Below are 16,054 nucleotides of genomic sequence, written 5' to 3'. Positions count from 1 at the left end.
ATATTGCATAAATGATATATGAACTATAACATCTAAGAGACCTCGCCTCCAGACACTAGACCTCCACACGCAACCGGGAGAATCCCAGGAGGAAATCCAAAGAGAAAAGGAAAAAAGAGATAAAAAAAAGAGCAAGAAGAAAGACAGAAAAAGAGGGAGAAGGGCCAACAAGGAAGGTCTGAAAAAGACCGAATTCATACAAGGGGGGGACATGGAAAATGAGCAAAGAGCCCAACATGAGGAATAGAAACCATCAGCATAAATAGCCCCAAAACAGAACATAACAGATTATACGTTATTTTAAAAGAAGAACAATCTAAAGGATATGAACAAGAATCAATTATCGTTCTAGAAACAGTACAACATATAAGTCTATACAGGCGACAAGTTAACCAAATTGATAAAAAGGTAATACCGAAACAGAATCATAAAAAAGTGTAACTGATGCAAAGAGAGCTAAAAGCTATCGTCACTATTATATCGAGCCAAACCAAAGCAGACACATTAAGAGTAAGAGAAAGAATAAAGAGAAGAAATAAATACCAAAGGATACTATATAATACATTGTGAAGAAAGTAAATGAAATAAAGAGGAGAGCGGCATATAGTAATAGATCAATATATCAAACCATGAAGTCTTATGACAGATACATAAGATAAATGAGACTATACAAAAAAAAATGTAAAATCTATAGATAAGCTAATAGATAACTGTCCAAAAATACATATCATTTGTTGCACTCGATTTAACTGAGAGAGGTGAAAATATCTTAAATATATGAACATGGAAGTAAAGAAACATAAACCTATCAATTACAATACAGCTATAGAATTCCGACCTAGTCGAAAAAGACACTTAATAATATGAAACACACCAATCAATGCTATAACAGTGACATAGAACTAAACACTAACTCTACCTATAGCAATTAATAAGCAACAAATATTCATCAATGAGTCAAATATGTAATCAATCTATACACCAATATACTTATAAACACTATCGTACTCCACAGATATGAGACAGCCAAAGACGATGAAAGTCATACACATACCACAATAAAAGAAAGTAAGAAGTGATACACTGGGATAAGAAACGAACCAGGACCTAAAATGCGGAAAGACAATTTGGGAAGGAGAAGGATAAAAAGGATGGCAAACGCGGAAGAGTGACGTCAAAACAACAAAAAAAAATAACACCACAAAATTTTGGAAGGTTCATACAATAGAACTATCAACAATAAAAGACCGTTACACCATACCGACAAGGAGGGAACACCACCAGACGACAAAAGCACAACAAAAACAATGGACACTAAGACCACCGTGCAGAACTAAAAGAGACTAATCTCAATAGATCTGCCAAAAAAGAAAATTCATTGCAGTATGAATAACCGCATCAGGTGCCAGAAGAACCAGGATCAAGCGAGGGCTCCATTTGAAGTTCCATCTGTAGCTCCATCTGATTATCCAAAAACGAGACCAAGTCAGCAGGTTCATCGAAGATTCTAGAGCGACCTTTAAAAGTAATGCGGAATTTTGAGGGGCCAGCAAAAGAGAAGGGGATATTCATCTCAGATAGACGCTTCCGAAGATTGAGAAAACCCTTCCTCCGTATGACCGTGTCTCTGGCAAAATCTTGAGAGATTGAAATGCGATGACCATTCCACGAAACAACTCTAACCTTCCGCATATGAGCCAGAATTTGTTCTGTATGCTGATGGCGCAGTGGCTTAAAAATGATCGCCCTAGGTTGCGTAGCAGACTTAGAACGAAAAGTGGGAACACGATGTGCACGTTCCAGCTCAAAATCTCTTTGGAAGGAAATTTGCAGTGTGGAAGGAATCCATTGATAGAGGAAATCAATCATAGAAGGCGCATCTTTCTCAACATCCTCAGGAAGACCAAAAATGCGCAGGTTAGACCTGCGGTTACGATCTTCTTGCTCAGTGAGGTCCTTCCGCAACGCTACCATTGATCGCTCAAGTTGTGAAATAAATCTGGACTGCTTTTGCATGGAATCCTCTGCGCCACTAATACGTGCTTCCGTGTCTGAAACACGAAGCGACAGGGCCTTGAAGTCATTCCTGATAGCTAACACTTCCACTTGCAATAAATCTGTGTTGGTCTTGGTAGATTGCGCAATTTCATAGACCTCATTAAGGCGCGTCAGGATAGTCTCAAGAGTGGGACTGGGGTCCTTTTGCGGAGATTCAGGTGTAGGAGATAACTGCTTGGCCCTTTTAAGCGACGCTTTAGATTCCTTTGCGTCTTTAGTATTTGAAGACGGGCCCATATTTGCAGCCATAGAGCACACCACCTCAGCAGGAGAACAGTACACCACTCCAGACAGAATCCGAGAAGAGAATGCCAGGTGAGGTAGGAAACCTCAATATAACATAAGGGAGCGAACAAAAATGGATAGCGCGCTCTTAGCAGGAGAACAGAAAAATAATAAAGGCAGATTCCAGGGACAGGGAGGGGGGCCACCTCACGAAAATATCACACCTTGCAGGTATCAAAAAAGGCTCCTTTCAACAGTCAGAAATATCCCAAAGGCACGTTAACATTAAGCTAAGAGGCCCCACAAAATGGCCTTGACGATGCTTCTGACGCGCAAAATATCAGCAAAAAAACCAAAAAGTATTACCAAAATAGGCAGCAAGGCAGCAGGCAAAAAAATAAAAAAGCAATATCAGTTGAAAAAATAGAAGAAACGTCACCAATTCTTGTCTATCATCATTCCTGGGTCTTCTGTGGCATTGTCGACTTCGCACTGAGGAGAAACGTCTCACCGCTTCTGAGGAGACAAAATGGCGGCCGCTCGCGAAACACCGAGCGCCGTCAGACAGGAACCAGAATATGAATGCCAGCAGCCTCAGGAAGCAGGAAACCTCCTCCAAAGCACCCGTGACATGCTCCTATCCATCTGTCCGATATCCGCGATGACCGGGGCAGCCCAAAACAGCAGCTATTCCTCCGTTAGCTCCGGCTCAGCACGGAGCCCAAGCGCAAACCGCCATATCGTCGCGGCGCGCAAGCCACGCCCCCCTCAACAACCCAATTTCTAACATGGGCCAAATATTAATGAAGTAAGCAAAATTTGCGACATATTTCAAAAATTTAACCTGATGCGAATTTGTGTAATTTTTACAGGAGATTGCTTTGAACAGATAAAATCTTAGTTGGATGGTTACACTGCAGCCAACAGGTACTGCTTTACCCAGCCACCAGTGTCCTGCCAGTAACTTTCCTGAGGTTTTTTAAGGATTTCCCTGAAAGATACCTGCAAACAACAGTCCACATAATTGTGTTTCATTTACCGCAAAGTCACAATCAGGGCATCCGTCTACAAGTACCAAGAAATCCCTCAGTTAAAAATGTATTTTTGTTTTAAGGATCTGATCTTTGGGGGCACTTCCCCCTCCTACTAATTTTTAATTACAATTCATAAAATTAGCTTCTAAAGGAGACATATACATGTCAACAGTTTCTAAAGCTAGACTGATTGGTAAGTTACTAGCTCAGTTAAGATGTATGTTTTATTGCAATGTTATGGAGTGAAAATGCAGAGTGACTTTTAACCTATGAATTCATTAGAATTGTTTTGTTGCAAAATTTTATTTGTGCCGTAGGTCATGAGAAAAAAGAACAAGGATCCTTATTTTATCGGTTTACTTTTGGGACTGGATAAACGGTTTAAGTAAGTAAATCACACATTTCTTGCTTTAAGGAAATTAAAGCAATTGTTTTCAAGACTGAACTGTTTAAATAATATGCATTGGTAGCGTTTTCTCAAATCAGCTTGTTCTGATCCATCGTCATGTTAGGTATTTGTGATTTGTTAGGCATCTTTTGCTAATTGTAGGCAGCCTCAGCATGCTGAGAAGTAAAGAGGAGGTGACTGTGGACGAGTAAAGGGTGAGATGAAAGATATTAATGAGAGGCAAATTTAGAAGGATTTAATCATGTGGTAACACAACAGATTCCTATAGGAATGCCCATCAGCATATATTAGACTCCATTTGAACAGATCCGGGAAGAGAAACAATTTGAGGAGCATAAGCAGAAGACATCACAGAGCTCACTCATTTAGTTAGAGTTGAGAGTGAAGCTTTTCATGCTTATTTGGAGATGCTAACATTAACAAAATGACAATCTGAGTTTCTGTGACTCACTGAATGAGACATATACATTTGAACTGTTCAAGATACAGCGAACAGATGCAAAGTTCACAGGATCTTTATTCCTGTGGATGAGGGGAAAAAAGGGAGGGAGAGTTATCTCCTGTAGTAGATGGAAATAAGACACCACTGTAGGCCAAAAACTCGAAAATAAATGCAATAACAGTCTGTCTGAAAAAAACTGGCAAATAATGAGCACCGTTTGACAAGACAGTCAATCACCAATCCAGCAAACCGAAGTGAAGGGCACCAAAAAGAGTCTTCAAAATTAGAATCTTAAAATCTACTTTTTCCATTTTTCTAAAGGTAGGGATTGTAAAGCCTTAAGAACTAAAGGCAGATTTACAAGAAACTAATGCAGCGCCTCTGGTACGTCACGCAAAGTGATGCACCGGAGGCTCAAGGGGCTTGTAAATCTGCCCCTCAAAGTAAATCCCAAGAAGGGGCAAAAGCCTTCACAAAAGTTTTCCTAAAAGAAAAATAATTTTAATAACATGCTTCCAATTCACACATATTGACAGGACCGACCCCTGGTGCTCCGACTGCTGTAATGGCTGCCAAATTGTACCCTACAACTGAAGACTGCTAAAGCCAGATCAAAGCCCTACTAAAAGAATTGTAAAACCTATTTAGGGTCACAACTATAAGGGTTCAAAGAATAAACTTGATACCAGGAGGACAATAACAGATGGTGTTGATATAGGTCTTCAGAGACAAAATTCCTGAAAGATTCCTGAATGGATTCTGCTGACTCTGCAGAGAGGCCTAATTGCTGTAAAACCCTCCTTTCACGTTCCAAAAAGGCAAACAAAGCTTCTCTACAGAAGCCTGTAACAGAAACGTATTCCTTGGGGGATGAGAATCTGGGGGAAGGATCCACTGAATCTATTCCTGGGTAAGAGCCAACTGTCTTAGTAGAGGAAAACAACACATATATGGTCAACCAGGAACAACCAGGATTAATTCTGTTTCTCTCTGGAAGTGTAACTGAAACCTGCCGGCAGTGACGCAGATCGGCAGGAGACAAGGGAACTTACTGGAGAGCCTCGTCAGAGCATAAAGGAGGACCCAACTCCCGCAGCATGGGCTTCCTGAGCAGTATACCCTTCTCGCCTGGATTTGGACTTCTAGTCCCAAAGTATCTACAGAGACGAAGACCAGCAGGAGGGGAGGAAACTTACTGGCGCACCGCGTGGGCATATAAAGGTGGCTGCAGTTCCCGCAGCATGGGGTGTGCGCGCAATGCCCCCGGGCACGTGCCCGGGCCAAGACCAGAGGAAGAGCAGTCCTATCTGCACTCGTCCATGGCCGAACGAGTTGGGCTGGGCCACCCCTCTTGAATTTGTAATCTGCATTGCCATAACTGATGGCAATTGGGAATTATGGGTAAGAGAAAGTCAGCTGTCTTATTTTTGGCTCCTTATGATCGCCTGCTGGCAGCCTTAGTAACTAGTTTTCTAACTAATGCCATGAGCGCAACCGACTTGGAGATTGTGTTTGTAGAGGATAGATTGTGGATCACCAAGAGGGCCTTATCTAAGGCCGTGGAGAATGATTCAGCCTTAAAATTCATTCCTAATCATGCAGAAAGGAGCAAACTCATATACAGGGAGGGGAGGCAAGTAATCCCTGTATCTTCACCAGTAACTTATGAATTACACCTGATAGTATATTATCCGGTAGTAATGATCCTATCTAAAAAGAAACCTGAGACATGCTGATACTCGTTTAAAGAAAGCGCCCGTTAGTACTAAGTCACCATCTAAGTCCACAAATAATGTACTATTTTAAACATTTTAACCAGTCATAGGAGCAGTTTTGCATCAAGTATCAAACCTAGTACGCCAGAAGGAAACTCCATCAATATTCATATTCATATTAAGGATATTGAAGTTGTGCTTACGGCAATAATCAACCATATACCCTCTCTATTTAGGAGCATAGAGTTGGTACTGAAGTTGTTATTAGAACAGGGATCACATAAATCTGAAGGTTATGAAAGGACTAATTGTGCTGGGTCAAATCAAGTTGCTCTCAGTAGAGGGGAGGACAGTGGGGCAGTGGTTGGACCCAGGAAATCATACTGTTATCAGAACTCACTTTGATCAAGACAGTAAAAAACTCTAGACATGCCTGTGAAATGCCAAATGTTGTGGCTTTGTCATCTATCTCAGATCAAGCAACAAATACATCTTGGAATATAAATCTTTCTTATATGGGTGAAAGGCAGAATTACAGGGTTCTGTAATTACCTCCAGAAGCTACACCCCTAGTGATTGTGCTAAAAAATGTACCAGTGTTACATCCTAATCAAATAGAGAATGATTTATAATTAAAAAATAAATGCATTCATTTGATGGGCAAAACTCTTAGGAACCCTAACTGTGATGCTTTGTGTATAAATACATAATCACTTTCTAGAGAGTACCATGGTTGGGTAACAGTTCCAAATGGGAGGAAGGGGAATATGTTGTCATCAACTTTATGGATCCACAGCTGGCTGGCTTCCTGCTTTATATAGATTGACATGTTTTGAGACGGCAAAGGGTAACATTAAGGCAGTTCCTCGTGGATACTTTTATAGGTCCAGTATTGCTGTGCCCAATGGACCAGTCATACCGTCATCGCCTATGCCCAGATCATTTATTATCATGACCCATAATTGATTTACCTCTTTGGAGCAGGTTGATTGAGATACAAATCTAACCAGGAATCAGAATTTAGCGCTGCATGATCAGGAGCAAATGTTCAGGACATAATCTAGGGGTTTAGTGTTTTCATGCCCAATGAGATTATATTGAAACTGATGACTGTGTTGTACTAATGGCCAAAAACTCAATCCTGAATGAAACAGATGCTGACGTCGAACTGGCACAAGTAGGCACAGTGGCAAGTTCTAATTTGCAAACATTGTCATCTGTGTATGATCTTAATTTGTTATTATGGTATATGGCCAGTATTGCCTGCAAATTGAATGATGGTAATTGGCTAAATCTGATTGCTGGATACCATCCTGTACACCTTTAGGAGACCTGGGTTGTGTAACAGTACATACATTGATGGATTTTGCTCTCCAATGACATCAGCCACTCCTTCAAGATCAGGACATCATATTGGCGGTATTTTAACCCTAGTCTATGTCTCCCATGCGTAGAATAATCAAATCCTTCCTTACCTCACCCCACTTCCAAGTTATCTGTTTGTTTCTTTTGGTAAATCAGTCTATTCTTCTAATTAATTTCTATCATAATAACTTTAACTGCAATAATACTGCAATAGCTGATTCACTTGTCTCAGTGCTAAGCACGGTACTTGATAAACTAAAGGGGACTTTGTTATAATATGGGGAAGTGATCTTAATAGCAGTTTGTGCTCCATTTCAAGGAATGTCGTATGTGGTATATTAGTAATACGATAATGTTGATCACCTATATTTGAAACATAGTCCATGTGGTGATGTTTTTATTAGGATTATGAATAGGTAGGCAGGACCTACTCTGTACATTAGATTTAGTTCAGGTTGCAGCTCTGAAACATGTCACCTTTACTGGGAAGGTTACTGGTAGCATGATTGACTCTATCACTATTTCAAATGGGTGATGCAAGAGGGTCTCTAACTTTATAATACTTCAAAACTGTCTGAGTGATCATAACCCTTTGACCTTGAACCTGCAGATTGGTTACCTCTAACCACAACAAACGTATGTTGTTCTTCCATTAGAAGTCACCAAGAAAAGAGGTATACTGCTTAAATAGACTGACATCGATCCAGGACCTTTACTGTCGGTGCTGGTAGGGAGAAATTGGGGACTCCTAATGGTATATGTGGGGTCTGGTGATAATCCTTCAAACCTACTTAGGGCTTACAATGAAATCTGTAAATTGGTAATAGAGCGTCTTACCTTAACATGATCTAGTAGGGAACCTAAAAAAATAAAGGTCTGATAAGACTTGCTCCGTGACTCACAGCTGCCTAGTTAGAGCCCCTAAACAAGTTCACATAGGGATGTGGAGGAAGTGAAGTTGTGAAGACTGTGTTCTAATGAAGTGATTAAACAAAGAAAGGAACTATAGGGAAGGAAGAATGGGAGCAACTTCATGTTGAAATTTGCATGGATGATGAATCTCACTTTTGGATAATTGTAAACTCACCTTGTTTTTAAAACACCCACCAAACAAGTCTTGGTGCAACTATTTCATCACATCTGTGGGTGGCCCATTTCTCCAAGGTATAAGATATCATCACACTTACAGGTGTGCTAGATAATACAGTTAATAATAATTGTAGCCCAGATAATGGAAACTTTCTGACAATTACTTTAAAGGAGGTAACCTCGGAGTTAGAACAGAGACTGAGTAAGTCCCTATTGATCTTTTCAAAAACGTTCTAGATCTCTGGGCAGCATTAGTCAATGTGTTGCAAAGTGCAATTTATGCTAGTCCCCCAAAGTCTGGTCTAATTCAATTATTGTCCTAATCTTTAAGAACGGGTTCAGACATGCCTGGGAATTGCCAACCAGTGCCAGGATCTTCCTTTTTTAATCAGTAAATACACTAAGATGAAAAGTGGATGCTTACATCTAGCTTTTAAGGATCTTAGCTCCACATTTGGAGGAAGATGCTGGAAATGGGAGAGGATCCTCAGATTGATTCAACTTCACGAGGAAGTAACCAGATGCATCAGGTATGCTACCAATGGTGAGTGCACCTCCGCAATAAAAATTAGGCAAGGTGTTAGACAAGTCTATGCTATGGCACTCTTTCACTTCTGCCTCTTCATAAATGATCTTGAACATTCCTGTTGAAGGCAATGGTAGATGTACCAAGGGCGAGAACCAAGCAATTACCAGCATTGTTATATGCAGAATAGGGGTGGGCGGAATTTGCGCAGTTGCGCTACGCAAAGTTCCACGAAATGGTAAAACATCTCCGCGAGCACGCAAAAGTTCCGCTAACATGCGGAATTGCTTGTTCCGCCCGTTCGCAATGCTTTTTTCTTGTTCGCAAACTCTGTTTGCGTGCTCGGGGAGAAATGTCTCGCGAACGCGCATTTTGAAAGCGCGAACAAGCAAAAAATTCCGCGAAGCCGCAGATCGCAACATTTTTGGGCAGTTCCGCGTTCTCTGCGGAATACGAAATTACCCAAATTCTGCAAATTCCGCAAGCGGAACCGAATTTACTGCCCAGGCCTAATGCAGATCACTGTGACCTATTATCCAGAACTGGGGTTGGGCTGCAAAAATTATTGGAACTTTGCCTCATTTATGGATCAACTGGGACTGTCTATTAACAAATCTAAATCTTATACTATGGTTTGTGTCCGGCGGCTTAGTAAACTGAAGCTGTCCTATATTAGCAAGACTAGATTGTTATGTGTACCAACTTTTACATTTTTGGGGGTCCCTTTGATAACAAAGGCATTTGGCCACACCTGGTTAAAGTAAGGAGGACTCAATTTGAACAATCAATAGCTGGTAGCTTTAAGTTTTCTGCCAAATTGGGTTTGTCCCCTCTGGATGTGATTAATAAAATGTATAATGGTAGATGTAGTTCAGTGGCTACGTATGGCACAGGTATCTGGGGTTTCTACATACAGCAAAAATACTGCTTGGTGGAAATTCCTTCCTGCAAAGGGTGTTCTTTGTACCCACAAGTGCACCTACTTTTGTGTGCCATGCAGAATTGGACTTGATCATTTGTAGAAGATTATATAAAACTTGCTCCTTTCTTGTTGTGGCTGTCAATTTGGTCAAGGCTGGAGGCTTTACTCAATCAAGCTGTGATCATTGATTGTTTGAAACATGATAAAGCCTGAAACAACCAGTGGCTGGGATACTTGAAGCCCAAACTTTATTTAATGTTCGATAACCCACAGAGTATCAATTGCTCAGTCAAAGCTATTGTTAAATTAGAATTTTTGGCCTCGCTGATGAGGAGAGGAGAAGCCCTTGAGTGTGGCAAGAGAAGGGTGGGAGTTTATCAATCATTAATTACCACAAAATATATGGAGCCTTATCTGCATTCTCTATCGCATCATCAATATAGGTATGGTTTGGTCAGGTTCTGCTTCAATATTGCCCACTTGCTGGTTTCATATGCAAGAGATGTGTTCCGAGATACGGACCTTGTGCCATGGTCTTGCGACTCACAGTCTGCACAATCAGTGTTCCATTTTTTCTTTTTTTGTGAATTGTATACAGAGCCAATTAAACAATTTTTAATTCCCTTACTTAGGTCACTTAACATAAGGAGATGTAGACCAGCTTTAATATATTTACAAATATTATGGTCTGAATGGGTTTGCCTTTTGGTAGACAGATTTATAGTGGCCCAGTAAGAGTACGTAATATGGTGGAAAAATAATATCGCATTGATATGATATGTTTTGACCCACAGTGATAAGGCGATGTTATTTTTTATATGCTATGTACACATCACTTCATAACCTGACTGCAGGGTCCAATAAAATTGTTTTTTTTGCTGCACCATGTGTAGCAAAAAGAAAAAATGATGGACAGAATGCAGAACATTGCAAACATTCATCCCCAGTCGCAAAGATCCGGGTTTACTCCATCTTTTTTGTACTCACCACACCACCCCAGTTTGGACCCAGCCATATAAAAATCAGCCTTGACCCTGCTCCTCATGGGAACAGTCCAGTCTGAACTGGCAAGCTGGGTCCTCCCTGGACCGGAAACAAGCATCCTGATACCTGTTTCAGGGCATCACCCCATATCAGCAAGGCTAGCTTGAATCCAGTGGCACGTTGAACATGACTCCCACGTCTGGGCATACCCTTCACAACTACGGCGACAAAAGCAACCAGCATTTGCAATGCAATAGGTCTCGCATTTGTGAGAGTTAGGGCTATTGGTGTTGTAAATAAAAATGTGCTTTACCCATGTGTTTTGGTTTGTAGCAGAGTAGACGTATGTAGTGTGGAGTGGAATGGGTTGGTTAGGATTTGTTAGTTGTGAAATTGTGCTGGGTGGAATTGTGTGGTGTGTAGTTGATTTGTGTTCTTGGTTGGATATTAAAATGGATGTGAATGGATCGCAACAATCCATCAGGACAAGGATGGCACTATTTATTTTATGTCACTAAAAAAGGCAGCTAGGGATGAAGGAATTATTTGGAAAAAAGAGTGCATTTTGAGCAGTAATAGGATGAATTGTTACTGAAAAAATATTTTTCCATAAAGATGACAAAATTGTGCTGAAAAGATGAAGTTGTGATAACTTTTTCACAAGTTATGTCACACTGTGGTAATTGTTCCTTAAGAAAGAGAAAGATCAGAGGCCGACTAGGTCACTGAAAATAGAGGAAGAAGATAAAGTCTCTGTAGTTAATGTGTTCTGCCCTAAGGAATCTCTCCTATTGGATAATAGTGCCCTCACACACACTTGCGAGTGTCATGCTTCATCATCGGGCGTTGCTCATCGTGGGGGTGGCGCTGCAGTCCCCCCCGGGCCCCGTGAGAGGGCTCTTTATCGGAGGTCTTTTCGTGTGAACGCCGCAGTTGTACATGTGGGTGTGAGGGCCTCGGGAAAGGAAGGGTGATAGTGGTGTGTGTGATAGTGTCTTAACCTTACCTACAGAGATTTTATCTTCTTCCTCTATTTTCAGTGACCTAGTGGGACATAACGATAATCCTTGGGAGTATTGGTACTGGACCTAATTTATTTTCCTAACCCACTCTTAGTCCCCCCCTCTCATAATATTTTTTGATTTTTAACTTTTTCACAAGGCCAAAAGAAAATAGAACAAGAAACAGATTTTTAGCCCATGCTTATTTTTTGAATGGATCACAACAATCGTGCAGGGCAAGGATGGCATTATTTATTTAATGTCACAAAAAAAGGCAGTTAGGGATTAAGGGAGTGGGTACGACAAAAACAAGCACTTTTTGATCAGTAATTAGGATGAATTGCTACTGCGAAAAACATTTGTCCATAAAGATGACAAAATTGTGCTGAAAAGACAAAGCAGTGATAACTTTTATACAAGGCTAAAAGAAAACAGAACAAGAAACATATTTTTAGCCCTACTTAAATTGCTAACAACTAAACTACAAGTCCCAGAATGAAGTGTAGTGTGGCGTAATGTGGCTTCCCTGAAGATTCTCACTGCCCGACTTAAAAATAGCATGAGATATGTGTCAAAGAAAAGGGAGAGGCATGGAATACATTTGTAGCATGTAGGAATTCAAAGGAATTGGTCCAGTTATGCTGGTATGGCCCACAATAGCGCCTTGAGTGGAAAACCGGGCGCTTTACGGAGTATGCACATCTTGAATACCTTTCATGCTGCACTTAGCTCTCCCTAACTGGCATTCTCACTATTTCTCTGTTCACTCAAACTGATCATATTCACTATTAATAAATGTTCTCAATTAACAAAGTATATTTTACAGTGCACAGGCGGCATGTAGAATTTATGTATTTCTAGCAGAACTTCAAAAGGGGAAACAAACGCTTTATATGATTTTTAAATATTTCACAGCTGCTTGTCCATTTTATGTTTCTTTGGCGGCCACCTCCTACATTCATTCAAAACATCTATTTTAAAGGTGTACTTAAAGGGCGAATCCCAAATGCAAACTCCCACACCCAATTTACTGTTGCCATTTTCAGAACTGAATGAGCAATTGCAGTCTTATAGCCAGAGTATACAAATTGGTCTTTTCATACCTGTCTAAGGAAGTGCATTAGGACTAGTGTAGAAACTAAGCAAATTTATTTGCCAAGAATTATGAAAACATACCTCTGAGTCAGTTGTGATTCAGTTCAAGACATAACAAATGACCTCTGCTACATGGTTACCCCTATAAGACGTTTGTGTCCTGTGTCTGCCTGCATGGTCTTTAAGGATTTTGAGAGGGCACCAACACTTATTTTCCCACATAAGATCTTTAGCGACCAGAAGAGCGGGGAAATACACACATTAGGAAGGAGAAAGAGAATGCCAGCAAACACCTTCAAAAAGGAAGAAATCAGCAGCGTACAAGAGACAAATAACTGGGTAGGAAGAGTCTGGTAGTTTATTAAAGAAGCTCGAGGTAGTTTCAAGACTACCAACCTTTGTATTCGGCACAGCCAGAGCTTCAGAGCAGGGCTTTGGAAAATAACACTCTCTCTCACAAAAAACTATGCACCACTCTGATCCTCTTTAGTAGTGCACTGTTACATTTCAGACAGAATGCAGAGAGGGCACCATGTTTTATTCCTAGCTTGGCATTCTTTTTAGTTGTCTAAAGCAAACACCCAAACACAGAGTTTGGTTTAGAAATACAATTATACAATCGCCTTGATGTGCAGGAAGCTTTCTCTCTGTATGTCAGGACAGTTGATAATATTGCACTCATTTGAATTAACCTGACATTTAGTGAGAGCCAGGGAGAAACAAGCATGAAGGACACCTACTTTCACCAGGCGGCTGTTCCTGTCCACTAGTAGCCCTGCCATTTCAAGTGCTGCAGCGCAGTGTGGGAGTTGGTAGCTGCTGTAGGGGAGATGGGGAGGTGGTCTGGGTAGGTCTGAGGCCAGCTCAGCGGCTGATCTCCGTTGCCTATGCAGCTGTAGAGGGGATCCCGGGAGAGGCTCAAACCGACCAATGATGAAGGCACAGTCTCCTTAACCCGGCAGCAGGGTAGGAGGAGCGTAGAAGAGGCAGACTGGGCCCGATTCACAGAACTAACTTAAGGCAAAATCCTAAACTTACTACCATTTTTGTATTCACAGAAGGCACTTACTCATTGTGGTATTCACAGAAGACACTTACTCACTTCGGTATTCACAGAAGTTAGGAGTCCTAACTTTAGGACTCCTAAAAGCCTTCTGTGAATACTGAAAGTCTTAAAATAAGTTGTACCCAAAGAAATACATAAACACCTACAGTAAAAGGATACTGTAGCTGGCCATTGCTCCTGGCCTAAAAACAGAAGTGATGTGTTGTGAGCACCAAACAATAAGGAGCCAGGAAATAAGAGAGATGCAGGAGTGACCCAATGGAAAGCAGCAGGAGGGATTACACTCCAATGAGTGATTACAGGTCTTGCAGACAGTGTGTTACAAAGACGCATGGAACAGGTGTGTGAAGATTCAGTCTCTTTATTCTGGCCTCCATTGTAGCCTCCAACGCGCAGCGCACAGGTGAAGCGACCAACAACACTGCCAGTCAGGCTGCTCTTGTCAACATTCCAAGGCAGCCTTTGGCTCAACTGTAGGAACATTCCAAAGGGTGTAAGGAGGAAGGGCGGCAGAGAGAGAGGGAGAAACCATAACAGGAATGTAAAAATACCATATGCAAACTAAGTCAAGTCATGGAATTATAACACATCTTCCCACCATAGACAACGTAAGAGAAAAAACCATTATCGCCATCTGGGTGACACAATAGATCTTCTGATACAGTTCCTAGGAAGGGTGATAGGGTCTCTAGTGCCCCCATGTGTAAGGGGGTTTCCATGAGTGGTGTCCTCTGCGTTACGGCATTTGGCCAACCGGTCCATGCTCCAATTTTGCTCATTCTCAAGGACCACAGTGTTGTTTTTGACCTCCTCTATTCTCCTGGGTTCATAAAACTTAGATTCGTAATCCTCTGCTAGTGTGAGTTTTTTAACCGCTACCCAATCACCTACAGACAATCCTAGGTGTTTTGTTCCATGCTTTTGGTCACACCGGTCTAGTTGGCTTGGTGGGAAGCTATTTTGAGTTTGGCGTTGCCATACGAGTGTGCTGTTACCTCCCCTCCCAATCCAGTTAGGGAAGAATTTGGTGCTGGGTTTTCTTCTCCTGAGTGATGAGAAGGGAGATATGCCTGTGACCATGTTGGGAGTGGTGTGGTATGCCCAGAGCATGTCTTGAATAGAGCGTTCAACAGGTAGGTGGTTGATACAAGCTAGTTGTATGTTCTCTTTTACCATTCTGTTAACTCTTTCAACTAAGCCATTAGCACGAGGACAGTACAGAGTCGGTTTTTGGTGGTTTATGGCTAGGCTGGTTAAGAAGTTGGACATGGCTGACGAGGTGAATTGGACACTGTGGTCCGTGATCAGGGTGGCTGGAATGCCTTCAGTGACAAAGGTGTCTTGCAGGAAGTTTATCAGGGAATCGGTGGTTATTTGGTGCACCATTTTGACAACTACCCAGTGTGAGTGAAAATCAGTTAAGACAAAAGCAAATCTTTTAGTGACACCTCTCTTATTGATTGGGCCGATTATGTCCAGAGCTAGTTTTTCCCATGGTTTGTCCAGAATGGCAACTGGGGAGAGAGGTGCCATTTGTGTGTGTTTACTTTTGTCACTATTGGCACATATGGTGCAGTTCCTGACTTTGCTATAATAGTGCTCTCTGAGTCTATTTTTTGCAAGACTTCTTCCTAGGTGGCCCTCATGAACCAAGTCTATTATTTTGTCTTTCAGACTTTCCGGGGGTTGATTTTGTTGTTCCTTCATATGTAATAATTGTTCAAGTTGATCTCATTCTTATTTCCTAGAATTTGTCTAGATCTTGGCTGACACTTTCACGTGAATCTGGCCATCCTTGCAGAGTATATTCTTTAAGGCAAGTGAGTGTGGCGTCTTGAGTCATGCTCTCAATCCATTCGTCTTTCTTAATGGTGGAGGAGTGGACCTGTAAGATAGCGAATTCTGATGTTTTAAAGTTTTCTGTCAGCTCTAATGGTGCCCTCGAAAGGAAGTCAGCTGCGGTGTTGAGGTCACCTGCGAGATATTCAAGTTTGAAAACAAAGCTTTCCAGGCCTAGTACCCATCTAGCTATTCTGGGAGTACTGTTGACTGAACCTTTCGAACCGAACATGAAGATGAGGGGCTTGTGGTCAGTGCGAATTTGAAATGTTTAATCGCCCAGA

General features: G+C 41.4%; 1 protein-coding gene across 1 annotated transcript in view; it reads left to right on the top strand.

Moving 5' to 3' along the window:
* MRC1 (mannose receptor C-type 1) overlaps nucleotides 1-16,054 on the top strand; it is an 841,411-nt gene that overhangs the window by 444,153 nt on the left and 381,204 nt on the right. Inside the window, exon 18 of the mRNA XM_085631521.1 lies at nucleotides 3,635-3,702. Coding sequence (XP_085487647.1) covers nucleotides 3,635-3,702 — 68 coding nt within the window. The remainder of the gene's footprint in view (nucleotides 1-3,634; nucleotides 3,703-16,054) is intronic.

Source organism: Triturus cristatus, chromosome 10 (assembly GCF_964204655.1).
Source record: "Triturus cristatus chromosome 10, aTriCri1.1, whole genome shotgun sequence".
Lineage (NCBI taxonomy): Eukaryota > Metazoa > Chordata > Amphibia > Caudata > Salamandridae > Triturus > Triturus cristatus.
Note: the sequence above shows the minus strand (reverse complement) of the source record. Positions and strands in the feature narration are given on the sequence as shown.